Consider the following 15,784-nt stretch of genomic DNA (forward strand, 5'->3'; position numbering starts at 1 on the left):
CGTTATTTTCTGCTGTTAACGACTGCCATGCCCCGAGGCCCGGCTGAAACAGGAGGTCAGGGAGGAAGCACATCCCGCTAACAGCTGCAGAGGGAGCCTGGCCGAGGAAAAATTGCTTTCCTTGCTATACGCTTGCTTCGAAATTTTCTGTTCAAGAGCAAGCGAGGGACAGACAATGTCTTCCCGCCGGCCCCCTGCCCGAGGCGGGCAGGCACCCGGCTCCCCGCCGTGCCGGGGCGGCCCCGCTCCCGCCGCGGGAACTGGAGGGCAAGCGCTGCCCGCACCGCGAAGGCGCTGAAGGCACCGGGGTGGGGAGGGGGGGCCGGTCCCAACCCGGCGGCCACGGGGGCACGTCCGCCCCCGCCCGCACCCCGGGGACCGAGCGGGGCGGCTCCCCCGGGGCTCCCCGCCGCGGGTCCCTCCCTCCGGCCCTGACGGAGAGGCTGGGGACAAACGGCCCCGCCAGCGGCTGCCGAGCCGAGCCGAGCCGAGCCGGGGCAAGGGGCGGCCGGGGCGGGGGCGTGCAGGGGGTGTGGGCAGGGGGCACCGCCGTGCGGCTACATCAGCCCCCGCCTGCCCAGCGCCGGGGCTTGCTGCTGAGCCGCCCAACGGCCCCCAGGCGGCGGCGGCGACTGGGGGACGCTGAGGAGGAGCCGCCTGCGCGGCCCAGCGGCGGCGGCGGGCGGGCCGGACGCACCGAGCGACTGACCGAGCAGCCGCGGCGGGGAGGGGAGACCGGCAGCCCAGCCCGCACCGGCAGCGCCATGGCCACCAAGGTGAGCAGCCCCCGGCGCGGCCCGGGGGGTCGCGAGGCGGCTCCGGGGCGCCCCCTGCACCGAGCCCCCGGCCGCCGAGCAGGCCCCGCGGAGGGGGCTCGGCGGGCGGCAGTCCCTTGGCGGCGGGCGGGGGACGGAGGCCCCGCGGGGGACGGGCCGCGTTTCGGGGGTCGGGGGAGCGAGTCCCCTCCCCGGGGCCTGCCCCTCGCCGCCGGCCGCGGGAGGGAGGGGAGGAGGGGGCTGCCCGCTCCCGCCGCGCCGCGCTCAGGCCTCGCCGCCGCCGCCCGGCCCCTGGGAGCGGCGCGGAGCGCTCGGCGGGCAGCGCCGGCTCCGGGGCAGGGGAAAGTTTTCTGCTTTATTTCCGCCCCGCCGCCTCCCCTCCTCGCCCGGCTGCCCCCGGCCCGCCCGGAGCGGCGGTGGGGCCGAGAAGCCGCCGGCGGCCGAGGGCTGCTGCTCTGCCGGCCGGGCGTCCCTGCCGCGCTTCCACCGTGCCCTGCCAATCGGCGCTGGCCGGCGGACCGCGGCGGTGGCGGGGAAAGGCCTCGGCCGCCGGCGGGCCCGGCCGCCCCGTCCCGGGACGGGGTGTCCCGGCGGCCCCGCGGGGCTGGGGACGGGGCGGCCCGGCTGCCTCCCCCCACTCCCACTCCCCCCGGCCGCCCCGCCGCCTCAGGGCGGCTGATGCCGACCCCCGAGTGGCATCCAGGGGACGGGTCCGCCGCGTCTCCTGTGGGCGCCCAGAGTCTGTAGTGTGCGACCTGTTAATAGTAGCGTCTGATTAAAAAAATAAAAAAAAAGTAGGAAGTGAAATTATTTTGTTCAGTTCTTCAACAGTATCTGCTATTAATGCAACAGTCAAAATTAGCCCATCCTATCTGAAACTGCTCTCTTTCTAAATTAGCTCTTTATTTACTATATTGGTTGATGAAAGCATCTCTGCTTGTGTAGGTGTGAGTTAACATCCACCAGTAAATGTCATCTGTAAGTTCTCTAAGTATTGCAGAAGGCTCTTTTGGTATTTGAAGTAATACTTTGAGTCACCTGGTTTCATAAACTTGGCCAGCAGTTTTAAAAACTTCCTTTTACTGAGGCAGTTCTCATACAGCGCACTGTTTGTGTTGCGCTTCTCAGTACTGGAGAATGTCTGCATCTCGAATATGTCAAATTTAATGTGTAAGTAGCTGCCTCTGTAACCTTCTAAGTTGCTGGTTACTCGTATTTTAGTAGACTTTTTCAGAAGCACAGAGAAGTTGGTTTTAGGCTTCAAAACCACTTAGGCAGTTTAAGAAGTATTAATGGAGTGAAATTTATGTTCTGTTGAGCTTTTAGAATATTGTTGATGGATGCAGTTTTAATATTGGTGGTTTCCAGTGATTTGTGGGATGTGTGTATGAATAATATGTAGTCAACCTAACTATTGTAGGTAGCAAGAAGAAGAAAATTACTTCTGTGTATGCATATACTACATAATACACAGTATGCTAAGCAGATACCGTACTAAAATGGTTTACTGTTTCTCTCCTCACTCTGAGGTGCAGGATCCTCATGGGATCCTGTGTTCTGTGCTGAACACATGAAGGCTTTTTCTTCATACATTTGGAAGCTTTCACTTTGTTTTTCTTGAAATAACTTTTTTTGAGTCATTATGGCCTCAGACTGAAGGGTGTACAATTTCTAACTTCCTAACCAGGACTGGCTCGAAATCAGGTGGTACAAGTTTTTTCATTCTGCACATTGCAAGTTATGGTCATTTACTTTAACGTGAAGGTTAAAATTGGGAAGTGATAGTCGGTAAAGACTTGATATTTTATTGTTATTATTTTGATATGCTGGTGACTGAAAGCAGTACTGAAGAGAAGCTTACTTTATTTTCTGTGAGCTTCACCCAAGAAATAGGTCCCTCTCTGTGAATTGCCCTGTTTTGGATTTTAATTTGTTAAACTTGTGCAAATGTCAGCTGTAGTAAAGGATACATTTTTTTTTAACAGTGCAAGGGAGTAACTGGCTCAAGAAACAGTTTTTAGGAGCTCGGCCAACTAACCAATTGCTATTTCACTCGGGAAGCAAATTTTGGTTTTTAAATTGTAAGCAAACTTCTCACCTTCTGCTTGGGCTCCTTCCAAAATAGCCTATTTTTAGAAGAAATATGCAAAGTGTATTTGTATTGTATGTGAAAATGTTCGCAAAACTAAACTATAATTATTCATCTGGAGTGTGAATTTCTCAAACTTTAATGGTGTCAAATCCTATATAGCTGGTAGGGGCGACTGACAGTCAGGCCTGGCCTGCACTGCACGGGCTGTTAGTGCTTCCTGAATTAATTCCCATTTAATATACTTAACATACTATACTTGAATATACTTTCCAAGGAGGGCTGGGGGAAAATTTGGTCTTGATTTGAATGCTTTCAGTGATGGAAAATCCAGTCTGTCTTTTTCCTGGGTTTTTTTGTTTGTTTGTTTGTTTTTAAACCGTCAACTCTCATGCTGTTGATGCTTCTTTATTTTGAATCTAAATTTGCGCAGCTTCTGTTTCCAGTTTGATCCTTTTGTCTGCAAGATTTACAAATGCATGTATCAAAGTATTAGGTTTCCTGGGGGGTGGGGAAATAGGGAGCTCTTCCACAGCTAGCTTGTAAACCCTGGCCAGTTTTCTTGCCTCCCACTTTGATAAACCACAGCAATTAAGTTCCTAGAGTTTTCCAGTATGAAGACGTGGTCTGCAGTCATGTAATCTGTCGGCTCTTCCCTGTACCATTCACACTCACTGGATTTCTTACTGAAATAATAAAAGCTTTTAGGGGAAAGGACTACTATTTTCAGGCAAAAAAGCCTTTAGCGATTCTTTCCTAGCATATTTGTTAACTGGCAACTTGGTAGGGAGTCTTTTGTTGGAAGGGATGGGGGTGGCTGTAGGCCCTAAGTGCTCTGAAGGCTGTGGAGGCTGTGTCTGATGCGGTGAGCTGAGCTAGCAGTCACCATTGCTCCTTCTCCTTCCTTGCTCCTCGTCCTGTGCTGTCTGTACGTCCCAGGGGTTGACTCCAACACTTGTCAGGCCTGTCTTTGAGCAACTGTAAGTTGCTGAAATAGCGAAAGATTAACTGCATGGAAACGGTGGGGCCATTTTCTCCAGTTCTAGGGAGGTACCGTAGCTAAAAGTTTGCTCAGAGCTGATTGAAAAGGTTGGGTGGGGTGGCAAAATGGGGAGGGGGAGACTTTCATGGTGAAGCGTGGAAATATAAGTAGGAAATGGAGGATCTGAGACTTAACGGTGGCAGTTCTTTGGTTGGCTACATCCTGACTGTAACTTGGCAGTGGATTTTGTGATTCCTTAAAGGCTTGCTCAAGGTCACATGCTCTAAAAACTGAAGCAAGTGAAAAAACAAATCAAAACAAAACAAGATTGTTTAGGAGATGCTAACTTCCAAAGTTTTACAGTAACTTAACTGAACCTGACTTCAGAGGTAGGCAATTTCATATCCACATTTAAGAACTGATGCATTAAGCCAGGTACTTTATTTTGGATGCTTCCTTCAAAACCAGAGTTGAGCTTACTAATTCCTTATTTTTAACTGTGCATTACAAAAGAAGGCAAAAAGTACCTGAGCCTAAAAGAATAAAGCTTAAAAAGTTTTCAAAACTCAGTCACAAAGAAAATGCGATATTGTAAATGTGTTTCTGTGATAGTTGCTTGCAAAAGCTGCAGATGAGATTCTCATTCTTCTGTTTGTTCCTTCTTGACTTCTTTGGCCTTTCCTCTTCTTTCCCCACTAGAGTTTGCCAAGTCCCAGCTTTACTCATGCCCTTTCTTTTGTTTTTGAGTTTCATTGCATAGGGAGAGCTAGAAATGTCAGGAAGTAATGTGCTGGCTTTTAAATAACATGCTCCCTACCTCAGTCTATTTTTAGAGTTATTTATTATTTTTCAAATGTAGGCAAGTCCTTTTGTTGAAAAGGCTGATGTTTTGCCATTTGTGAGGTCCTGATTTCAGAAGGAGGTGATGATATTAAGAGAAGTCGATAGGTTATGTGCACGCTGATGGTCCAGACAGTTCTTCTGGAACCTGTGCTGCTAATGTGCAGTGAAGGTTTTAATTTAAAAGTTGCGGTTGGAACGAGAAGCTGATAAACTCTGGTTTATAGGAGTAACGCTGTTGAAGTTGGTGACGTTACTTTCACAAGCTAGGTATTTCACAAGACAGGTATTAATAAGCTTCATGAGGTTAGGCCCCTCTTAGTGTCAATAGCAACACATTTTTCTTTGTAACCTTAGGGGCACCTGTATCCCACCCTTATGTTCTTGATTGTTCAATGGTTTGTCTGCTTTAAGAACTCATTTATCTGGTTCTGTTTGTAGGACTGGGCCCTTTTTTGTGGGAAGAAGTCCCTTGAGATGAAAACTGAGACTCAATATTCTGTTCTTAAAAGAAGGTGTAACTTCTAAAACATGGAAATGTTGTTCAAGGCTTTTTTTGTCCATCTAATCATGTTGGATTATCTCTTGTGAATGTTGCTAACCAGATATAGTTGAATTTAGCATGGTTCTTGTAGTTGTGGTGAGGGAAGATCATGATTTATGTATGAAAATTTCAGGCAGGAAAAAATAACAACACATTAGACTTCAAATAAAGATTATTTTTCTTAAGTGTGTATCATTCCTTTCATCTTTCTCTTTGATTCTCTATTGCTCTTACTAGTGTAAGGCTTCCCCAAAGAAGTCTCATGTTTTCCTTTGTAACATCACGAAGCTGTTTGTATGTTTGCATTATGAATCAGGCAGAAACAATTCTTTGTTCTGATTTGCAGCTGGGAAGTGAAGCATCCCTCTGTGCAAAGCCCTCCAAAATACCAAATCTTCGTGTTCTGCAAGTTGGCCTTCTGTATTGTCATTACTTTGAAAGTAGACTTTTCTAGGAAATCGCATCGTCGGAGAATATTCAGTTAGTAAATCTTAATACATCTGTGAGTTGGGATGAACTTTTACTATGCAGATCACTTCATAATCCATTCAGCATCTTCCACTATTTAAATTCAGCGAAGCAAGATGTAATACAAAGAATGAGATCACAGTTGTTTTATATATGTAGGATGTGATGGAACAAAACTAATTAGGTGAAGCAGTAATTTTGATTTTATGGTCTTAATCATATGAAAAGTTGTTGTTTGGTTTTTTGAGCTATAATTAAGTAGATGTGAAAATATTTCCTGGGACTTTTTGGATTACTTAGGTTTGGTGGTTTGTTTGTGTTTTGTTTTTGTTTTTTTTAAGGGGCAATAAGATGACTAGAGAAGGTGAAAATGTTTGGTAATGCAAATTTGCCACAGATTCCTGGCATATTGAGGGAGTGAGATGTTAGGATGAGCATGAGAACTGATGTAGTCTTATTTTATTAAGATACAGGTTTTCTGTTCTTTTGTCTTTCGGTCTGATCTTACAATTTTTTAAAAGTTGAGTTATAAGTGGGTTATGTTACATTGCAGCAGTTACTAGTGCAAGGCTTCTTATTTGCCAGCCTGTTTCTGTGCTGGGAAGCTGGAGAGCTGGTGAGATTCTATATGATGCTATGCTTGGGTAATGATTCCTTTGACTCAGTTTTTCAAAGTTATTTTAAGCACCTGGGCATTGAGTCATCAGAGACTCATTACCAGAGGTCGTCATTTAAAAACATGATTACAGTAGCTAAAGAGAAGGAAGTCTGGTATCAGATGTCATAAGCTGCATCTGGTTTATAGACTCAGCGATTCAGATTTTCGCTCTGGTAGAATTTCTCCATGTATCGGTATTGTTTCAGCAAGAAGTCTTTACAGTTAACTGTGGCTTTGTAATAAAGTTTATTTTACTCCATTTTTCAATGTTTTCCTATGTGAATTATCTTCCTCTTTTAGAACCTCTGATTTTCAGGACTCCAAAAAGCTCCTTAAATATCGAATATCCACACATTCTTCTGTTTATAAAAACCTCCTTAGTTGATTAGAACATCTAGCAAATTTCAGAGATGACAGAAATTACAAAGGGAAAATTATATGAGAACCATGCTTTTTTAAGTATACGGGTTCCCTCTTGTATTACGTTTACAAGCAATTGCAACATTGATGGTGTTGGAAGCAGTCTTGCAAAACGTTACAAAAGCAGGTAATAATAGAGACTGTGAAACAGTGGGAGTGATTTGTTTCAATCAGCACTGCAGTAGGACAGATGAACATTTATCAGATATCTGGAATTATTTAAAGTAAATGATTATTGCAGTGTTCAGCATTTAAAGCTAAACTTCTGTTTCAAAGGATGTTTCACAATTACAAGGTCATTCAAATTCACTTTAAACTTCTCTGAGGGAGCAAAAATCAGAGCTTGTTCTTTTGCTTTCTTTAGTTGCACTCCTGCTTTCTCAGCAATTTATGATTGGAAAGGAGCTTCTCAAGTAACACAAAGTTCAGAAAACAAAGCAGTCTTGTAGTAGTCCAATAAGCAAAGTTTAAGTGCTACCGAAGAGAAAAAATATATGCGTATTGCTTGCTGGAAAATTCAATTTAAGCTCTGAGCCTTATTGTTTTTTTCCAAAGCAGTCTTTCTCTTTGAGCTTCATATGAGTAAGAAACCTCTGTCAAAAAAAAAAAAAAGGCAATTAAGACCAGAATAATTTAACTTTGACAGATAGTCCTCCATGAGACCCACAGTAAGAGGAGAAGGGCACGAGAGACAACTCTCTTTGTAGGGAGCTGCCTTTACGCAGGCTGATCCCGCTGTTGTGTAGTTGCGAGGGGAGGTTCAGGACATGGCATGGTATGAAGGGCACATGAGCCGTCCTGGGCACTGCTGATAGGAGGGTGTGTGCTCATAGTAAGCATGCCGGGTAAAGTCAAACCAGCGACTCTGTGCATGTGAACAGTATTTTTGGTTGGTAAAAACTCTCTTTTCCTCCTGTATTTCAGAGCAGCTCTTCCCCTCACGCCCTGCCCCTTAAAGGAAACCACTGTACAGGAGGGGTTTCCAATGTGCAAAATAGGTGGTTGGAAGAAGGAGGGGGTGGTAGGAAGGCAGGCAGTGCAGCTTGAGGGAGGTCCCTTGGGAGTCCAAGCAAAACAACTGCTTCTGGGGATGGGCAGCCATGCCTGACCTGGGGTTTCTGCAAGTGGGACTTGCCCAGGTGAAATCATTCAGTCCCACTCTTGTAAAAAGTGGGACTGGGGTACAACGGGTTGATGGGCCTTTTCTTATGATTTATCGTTGTGTTACTGACTTCTGCTCTGAGTTGCCATCTGCTCCTCCTTGGCAAGGGAACTGTTGTGCTTTTATTTTGTGTATTCATATGGTATCTCTGTTTATACACAGTAGGTTTTGGACTTGCTTTGCTTTTCCCAGCCTTCTGAGACTGCAGCTCTCAATGTTCAGAGCAAAAATAAGTTGTCCTCTCGATTCTAGTTGAATTCAAGCAAAGTGTTTTCCTGGCTGATACAACAAAATGGCTAATTTTCAAGAACAGCTATAAAAATTCACTTAGGATAGCTTTAAACTGGTTCTCTCTTCTTTATGAGGATTTTCTTTTCCTTTGTCATGAGTATATGGGTGGTTTGCAAAAGAAAGATGATTGAGATAAGGCTATTACATTTATTGTTCCTGCTAGTTCTCATTTAAATCCTGGGATTCCCTGGAGAGCCTGTACAATTCATCTTTCTGCAGCAGTAAGGCTGTGACTGATGAGGTGCTTCATTTTGTCCTACAACTTCATCAGATTTGAGAATTAAGCTTAAATGTTTTATTTCCTCCACTGCATTAATTCTTTTTGGGGGGTTAAGATTTAATTCAGTAATTGCATATCGGAATAACATATGAAAATGTAATGTAATTAGTGTTTACCTAGTTATAGCACAGTTCTTTCAGCAGTACTGTAATTTCCTCCCTTAATAGCCCTGTATTTGTCTTCTGAAAATGGTTGCTTATGGAATACAAAATTAAGCATCTTCCTTGCTGCAAATAACTAGACCATATTCTTGGAAGTTTTTGTATGGTTGTTGAATTGTAATTTTTACATCAACAGCTCTGTCACATTATGTCAAGCTGCTAAATTTTCTAGTAATTTGTAAGGAAGCAAGAGTTCAAACTTTCTGACTTCTTCGATGCTTTCTGTCACTGTAAAGGTTGCTGGTACAAGAAAAGTTTGTGGTGTCCAATTTAAATTCCTAGATTCCTAGATAACGGAAGATGGAGATTTCTAAAGTAGAAACTTTAAATATTGTATGACTTGATCCACTTCTGTCATTCATTCTCTCTCTCTTTTTTTTTTATTTTTTTTGACTTAAAGTGGGATAGGGCAATACTGCTAGTGTGCACATTGCATTAAATTGCAGGTGACTAATGTCCAGTTCAAGTGCTGGGTCTTCTCTGGTCAGGTCTAGCGACTGAGCTTTGCTTGTTTGAGCTGCTCTTTAATGTTCCCATTTTGTAACTTTACCACGTCTTATACCTTTCTACACTGTCAACAGAAAAGCCTAAAATAGCTGTAGGCTTGGGTATGTTTGAACCCATAAAACCTGAACTTCGCTCACTTCTAGAGTAAAGAAGCTTCATGTGATAAAATGGTAATACATTTATGTTGGCATAATAGTTTCCTCACTTGTCTTCATAAAATGAAAGTAAACATAGAAATGGTTCAGTTATCGGGCTTTCATAAAGTAGTGTTTCTAAAAAGGACTAAGAGATCCCAAAACATTATTATATTGATTAATGTTGGTTACTCAAGTAACAGAGAGTTTAGCAGACTTCTATGCTGAGGATCTGTTCTGCTGCATTTTAGATTCCTTCCCAGCTGTGTTCAGTTAGCATGCTATTGAGCATTTGTTTTCTTATTACTAGTGTTGGGGACATCAGAATAGTGCAACTATTCCATTCTGTGTTTTACAGGTCGAGTTTTATTTGAAGTAGCATCATTGTAACATGCATGTAGTTTGCTTTGCTCGTTCTTCATTTGCTTCTAGACTGGCCTGTGCAGCTGGCACGTTGAGATGCACAACCTGTAATAGTGTGATGAGTCTGAAAAGGCTTGAAGTTCATTAGATAACCTTAGCGAAATGTTGTGCCTCTCCAGTTATTGGGATAATTACTGTTTTTTCTAATCTCCGCTCTCACAAAGGCAGCACTATTGTGTGACTAGAAGCTCTCTTAATGAGTAGGTCACAATTTGGCAATTTTTCTGGTGAACACTGCAGGCTTTTTCTGAAACCTTCACCTCATACCGGCTTTGTTCTTTGGGGACAGGACTGCCAGGGTGCAATACTGATCGCCCTAAAGTTTCAGGCAAACATCAGGGGACTCGGCACAGCAGACTTCTGAAGCACACAGTTAAATATTGGTTCAGCAAATGGTTGCAAGTGTTGCAGTTTTATTTCAGAGACACAGTAATGATTAATCTAGGCAGAGATTTTAATCATGCTTAAGATAAATGCGTCCTGCCTACCATCCGTAAATACAAACCCATGCTGTACTTGCTGCAGTTGTGTGTCCTGATGTAACTGGAATTGATCTTCTCAAATTTGAAATTGTTTAGTCCCTAGTCTATTTGCAGACCTGGAATAGGTTGGTATCCAGACGGGAAAACGTGGGGAACTCTGGGCACTTGGAGCGGTGCAGTAGATTGATTCAGAAAAAGGTCTTCTGATACCATTGGAGCTCTTCTCTCACAGCTAAAAGTTTTGCTGTACATTGTTAATAACTGATAACTGGTTTATAAGTAATGTTTTAAACAAGAAAAAAATTTCAGGTGCTTAACCCAACTGAAAGCTCAAATGTGATTCATGGGAGTATCTGAGTCAGTGTTTGGAAACATCTCTAAATCACATGGGTGTCTTGCATGTATTTCTGCAACTGAATTTCCCTTGCTTCTGTATTGCTTGGGCGCATGGGGATTCTGTTATTTGGTTTGACAGTGCCCCATAAATAAGTCTATGAACACCACAAAAGGTAACCAATCACCTCTTTTAATAGGGCATGATGGTTCTTTTGAAAGTATCAGAATTTGAATGCTGCTTTTTAAAACTATTGAGCTGCTTATAGATAATCTACAGACTTTAAAATTCTTAAGTTAATATCTGAATATTGTGACCTCTCTTAGTCCAGAAGTGGAGAGTTCTTGATTGAATTTAGTTTCACTTTTTGGGTGAGTTTGTTTTAATTCTGATGTTGCTGAAAGCAAAAAACAATTGTGTTAGAACAGAAATGTAATACTAAAGGAAGGCTTTTATTAAACAAGTGAATTTTAATTTTTATTTATTGTTTAATAAAATCGTAGTATAAAACCAATTTGGAGGGACGGTTCAGTTTCTTCAGGCTAGTAGGTTGTTTTTTTTCTAGGGAGATGTTAAGCACATACACGAGAACAGTGATGCCTAGCACTATACAAGTGACATACATTTTCTCCATTTGCTCTGTATTACTTAAAAAGATAAGCATTGGGGTCATTTCTTCTTTGTAATAAATCTTTATCAATTTAACTGGCAGTTTCTAGAATAATGTATAATCTGTTGAATTCCTAAGGTAAGGCTTCTGTAGGAGTCTGTCTGAGAAGACAGTGTCCCTAGTGTCCTCTTATGCTTCCATCTTCAGTTTTTTGTTTGCTTCTTGTCTCTTAGGAATGCCTGTGAGAGGAACATGTATAGAGATTTCTTTACTGCAGGCAGGACAGAAGATAGGTGCCTTTCCAGGCTGAGAGGCATAGGCACTTGAAGAGCCGCTTGATGTTTCTGCATAGACTATCCAAATGCACACTTTGCCTAGCAGTCTGATACAGTTGTGACAGAGGGACTAAAATGAAGAGGCATTTTTTGTCAAATCATAGCCCCAGATGTTGCAGCTGCTGCAGTGAAAATCTCTTCAGTCTTGGAGTACTTACTGGCTTTTGGGTGAGCTTGGGTTTCAGGATAAAGAGGAGGGGGAAAGGTTAAGTCTGTCTCAACGATAGCCGCTGTTACAAGAAAGGTAGTGTACAGTGAGATGGGAAGGAGGTGGGGGGCTCCTGCCTATGTTTCTGAAGCATTTTTCTTCCTGCTTTTCCAAGCTCTTTGGATACTAGTTGTTTTAATTCTTCAGCTTCTCGAAGTACCTTTAGTAATATCAACAGTGGGAGTTAGCGTGTGTTTTGACTTGCTGAGAGCTTTCTTCAAAGACGCATTGACTAAAACATGGCGACTTAAGTAGCCTGTTAGTGAATGGTGAAATGAAACAGTGGTTAAACTGTCATTTAGAGCCTTGCCTACCCTACCTTTTTTCTGTAGCTTCGCTGATGCAATGAGGACAGCTAGGGGTTTGATGCTGACTCTTCAGCTGATAACAAGTCAGATGGCTTGCAGTTGTTCTAAGCAGTAAAGTACCTCAAAGACAATATTAGACAGCAATCATAGGGCAAATTGCTGTGAAAGATCACACAGTACAGAACAGAAAATGCAAAAATCATCTTAAGTTAATTGCCTTTTGTTGGCAGAGTATTGCCACTTTTTAGATTAAATGCTTCATTTTGAACTGTTCTTTCGGATGTAATCAAAAGATACTGCCAATTTCTGAACTGATTTATTTGCAGCTAGGTTTTTGTCTTTATTCTTTTCTTTCTGCTTCTTCAACTTCTCTAATCCTGGGATCCCAACCTGTATCCCAGGAATGCTATTTCTATTTTGTTCTCTTAGAACTGCCCTTTAGAATGAATACTGTTTCTAAAAACAACATCGGTAGGAAAAGCAACTCTGGGGGGTGGAGGGGAGGGGGAACCAAAAAACTCCCCCCAAAATGGAACAAACAAACAAACAAAACCAAACCCACATCCAAAACACTTGTAGTAGAGAACAAATAAAACAAAATTGGGGAAGACTAAATGATTCTGTCATTCTAAGACAAATGCATTTTACTGTTCTGTGCTTCCAGGTGCGATCAACATATTGCTTATCAGTGTTTCACAAGGAGCTGGTTTCAAAGGCTTATGCTTACTAGACCTACTGAAGAGATTTGTACTAACTGATGCAGTTTTTGTAGCAAACCTTTCTGAAGTTTATGCATAAAAGAAATGTTACTGGAGTTATTTGAGGTGACCAGAAGCCCTTTGTTGTTTATTCCAGCTAAAAGGTTAAGCTGCTGTCCTAGAAGAAAAGTTCAAGTCTGCTTACTGTCAAGGGTATTTAAAATTTAAGGACTTGACTTGTGAAGAAGAGTCCTAGCTTAAAAAAAAAAAAAAGCTGATACTAATGATTAACTTTTTTTTTTAAAGACATTTTACGAGGCTTCCCAAATTATGGTTTCTGCTTCTCCAGTGGGATGCAGGTTTCTTTGAAAAGATTTATCTGCCCCATTTACTTTCCAAATCAGAAATATGGAATTTGATCCTCTTTCTGTGAATCTAGGAGCTGCCGCCACCAACAGTAGGACACAAAACTGGAGGCGAAGCATGAACCTGGAAGGTGTTGCTGTCTTTGCTGTTGTGATACAGCAGTTGTCTTTCTGAGACAATGGCACCAAGCAAATTAAAGCTGTGAATCCCTGTCCCTTGAAAAGAGCATTTACTGGATGGCTGAAGTACTGAACTGCTGAAGTCCTAATTACTAAAAGGAAGGCATACATTCATGGGAATTTCATGCTGTGAACCTTTTATGGATATTTCCTTTGTACTGTCTGCCACTGCCAGCTGTCCAAGAGAAGCAATTGTGGTACAAGTTTCCTAAACTTAACACATGGCCGAAACAGATGAATCTATGGCATAACACAAGAGCTCTTTCTAATACAATGAAATCCTGTCTATAGGGAAAGCGTTTTCAAAGGTGTGTCCAATTTTTGAGTGGCTTCTCCAATTTTAGTGCTACAAAGCATACTTTCATTGTAACACAGCAGTTCTGCATCAGGAAGTCCAGCATTACAAAAACATTTTGCTTTGGAAGTGTGGACTTAAACAAAAAACAGTAATCACTCTATGTGGGTCATTAATCATTCTTACGAACAGAGGTTTAGACAGGGAAGCTGTTATAAAAGCTGCTGTGAGCACAACTGATGTGCATGAGCTGTTAGCGTGTACGCTCATGGCTAGTGAGGAACGCACAGTGGTTTTCGTTGTTCTGCTTCTCCGTGAAAGAGCTAGCCTGCTGCAGGTGAACTGTAACCTGGGCAAGTGTGTGCCTCTGCACATCAGGGTTGTCAGACTTGGGGGGCAAGTTGCTCTTCCATCTGAGCCTAGCGTCTCGAGTGAAACATCTTAGAAGAGGTGGAAGGATTCTTCTTATGAGAAATAGGTGCTTCTGTTGCTTCATCACCTCTTTCAAGATTCTGGGGAAATACAGAAGAGCTGGTCCATCAGGATGTCTGTGGAGATCTTGGATACTCTGCTAGTAACTTAGTGTAGTGATAATGTAATCCTTCATTGGAATTTTATTTAATGACTTTTGCTACCCAACTTCCTTCCCACTTAATTTATGCTAAGAGTCTTGACACGCTGACAGTTATAGTTTCATAGTCTTATGTCTGCTTGCAGAAGCAAGCGGGTAAATGCTCTTGGTTATTTTTTTTTTCTCTTGGCTTTTAATATTTTTGGGAAGAGGTGGAAGGTACTCAACTCAGACAGGTAAGTAATGGAGAAAGGCCAAGTCTGCTCCAGGTCTGCAGAGGAATACTACTTTCGCTAATCTAGGTGCTGCTTTTCAATGCAAAGAATCTTTTGTATTCTAATATGCTTAGGTACTATTGCTGTTATCATTCTAAAAAGTTAGTAATAGTGATTGATGGCAGTGCTTAGGATTTCTAGAAGTTAGAGAGGCTTCACTCTGTAATAAGTCAGTAAATCTGTAAATTGGGGAACTGCAGTCCAGATGTGTTAACTCTACAGCAAGTAGAACCAGCTCCTAAAGGTGCTGATGTAACACTGAGAATTACTGCTTTTCTTTCTGTTCTCCTTATTACAATCTGAATATCTATATCCATACTGCTGAAAAGCTCCTTTTCGTTTAGTAAGGAGGAATTCTTAGTGGTTTCCCCCATCCTCAACTTGTAGAGAAAACCGCCAGCTCCCTCTCATTCCAGAAAAACTGCAATATACGCCAGAGCTGCACGGATGCTGGGGATCAGAGAGCCCTTTCCTCCTTGACGTGCGTTGGGCCCGGGTTCTGCTCAATCCATGCCAGCCTCTTCTCGCACGAGGGAGCGCAAGATGAACGAACGTCAAGGATGCATTTCAAAAAATCCTAGTGGAGGTGCGGGAAACTCCGCTGCCACCTGAGCAAAGGGAGGCACTAGGTGTACTTCTAGAACAGTGACCAGGTCTGCTTTCTGGTCAACGAAATCTGTTTAAACTTTTTGAGTTAGCAGTCCTGTTTCTCAAAGGATCTGACAAAACAACTTCAGAATCCAGAACCAGTTGTATCTTGGTGGGGGGGAGAAATAAGTGCAGCCAGGAAAGGAAACTAATTTTCTTATAGCTAATAGATTGATTAGCAATTCTTACTTGTTTTGCAGATTTGCAGTATTCTGTAAATGAAGCAATGACCTTTATTCCAGTAATGAAATGTTTGTATCTCTGAAGTTCCTGTAGTTCTTGGATTGTTTGATCCTTTTACATACGATCAGAATTAAATATGAAGCACAACAGTTATTGTAACAAGTCTTGTTGTTTTTTAAACCTGTATTTTGAAGAAGTTGCCTTTGTGGTGTTCATTCTGTGATCTTTGGAATTTGTCAGAGATTCCAATTTTATAAATATTCAAAATGTCTATAAGCTTATACCTAATATTCGATGCATGCACTTGCAGTGCCCAGGAGCTAAAATCCTTTTCTGGTTAAATGCTTTCTTCTCTCCATGCCCACATGCTATTTTGCATAAGTGGCAAAGATTTAACTCTTAAGCCGTAACTGCTACTTGGATGTAATATTTGTGGCCAGTAAGTAGGAAAAAGTTTATCGCAAAATCAAACCATTTCCCTTCTTGTAGTATTTTGGAACTGATTGTCAAAAATTTAAATAGGATTGGGGCTGATGCCTCTGCCCAAGGAAAGGCTA

At 42.7% G+C, this 15,784-nt stretch overlaps 1 protein-coding gene across 2 annotated transcripts in view; it reads left to right on the forward strand.

Annotated features, from left to right (window-relative positions):
• The first annotated feature begins 258 nt into the window (after positions 1-258).
• SNX9 (sorting nexin 9) overlaps positions 259-15,784 on the forward strand; it is a 60,073-nt gene continuing 44,547 nt past the window's right edge. Inside the window, exon 1 of one of the 2 annotated variants that reach the window (XM_087776115.1) lies at positions 259-776. In XM_087776115.1, coding sequence (XP_087632241.1) covers positions 765-776 — 12 coding nt within the window. In that variant the 5' untranslated portion in view covers positions 259-764. The remainder of the gene's footprint in view (positions 777-15,784) is intronic. The other variant, XM_087776114.1, reaches the window with a different exon arrangement.

This window comes from Nipponia nippon, unplaced genomic scaffold (assembly GCF_047370975.1).
Source record: "Nipponia nippon isolate SJK-2023a ecotype South Korea unplaced genomic scaffold, ASM4737097v1 scaffold_4, whole genome shotgun sequence".
Taxonomy (NCBI): Eukaryota; Metazoa; Chordata; class Aves; order Pelecaniformes; family Threskiornithidae; genus Nipponia; species Nipponia nippon.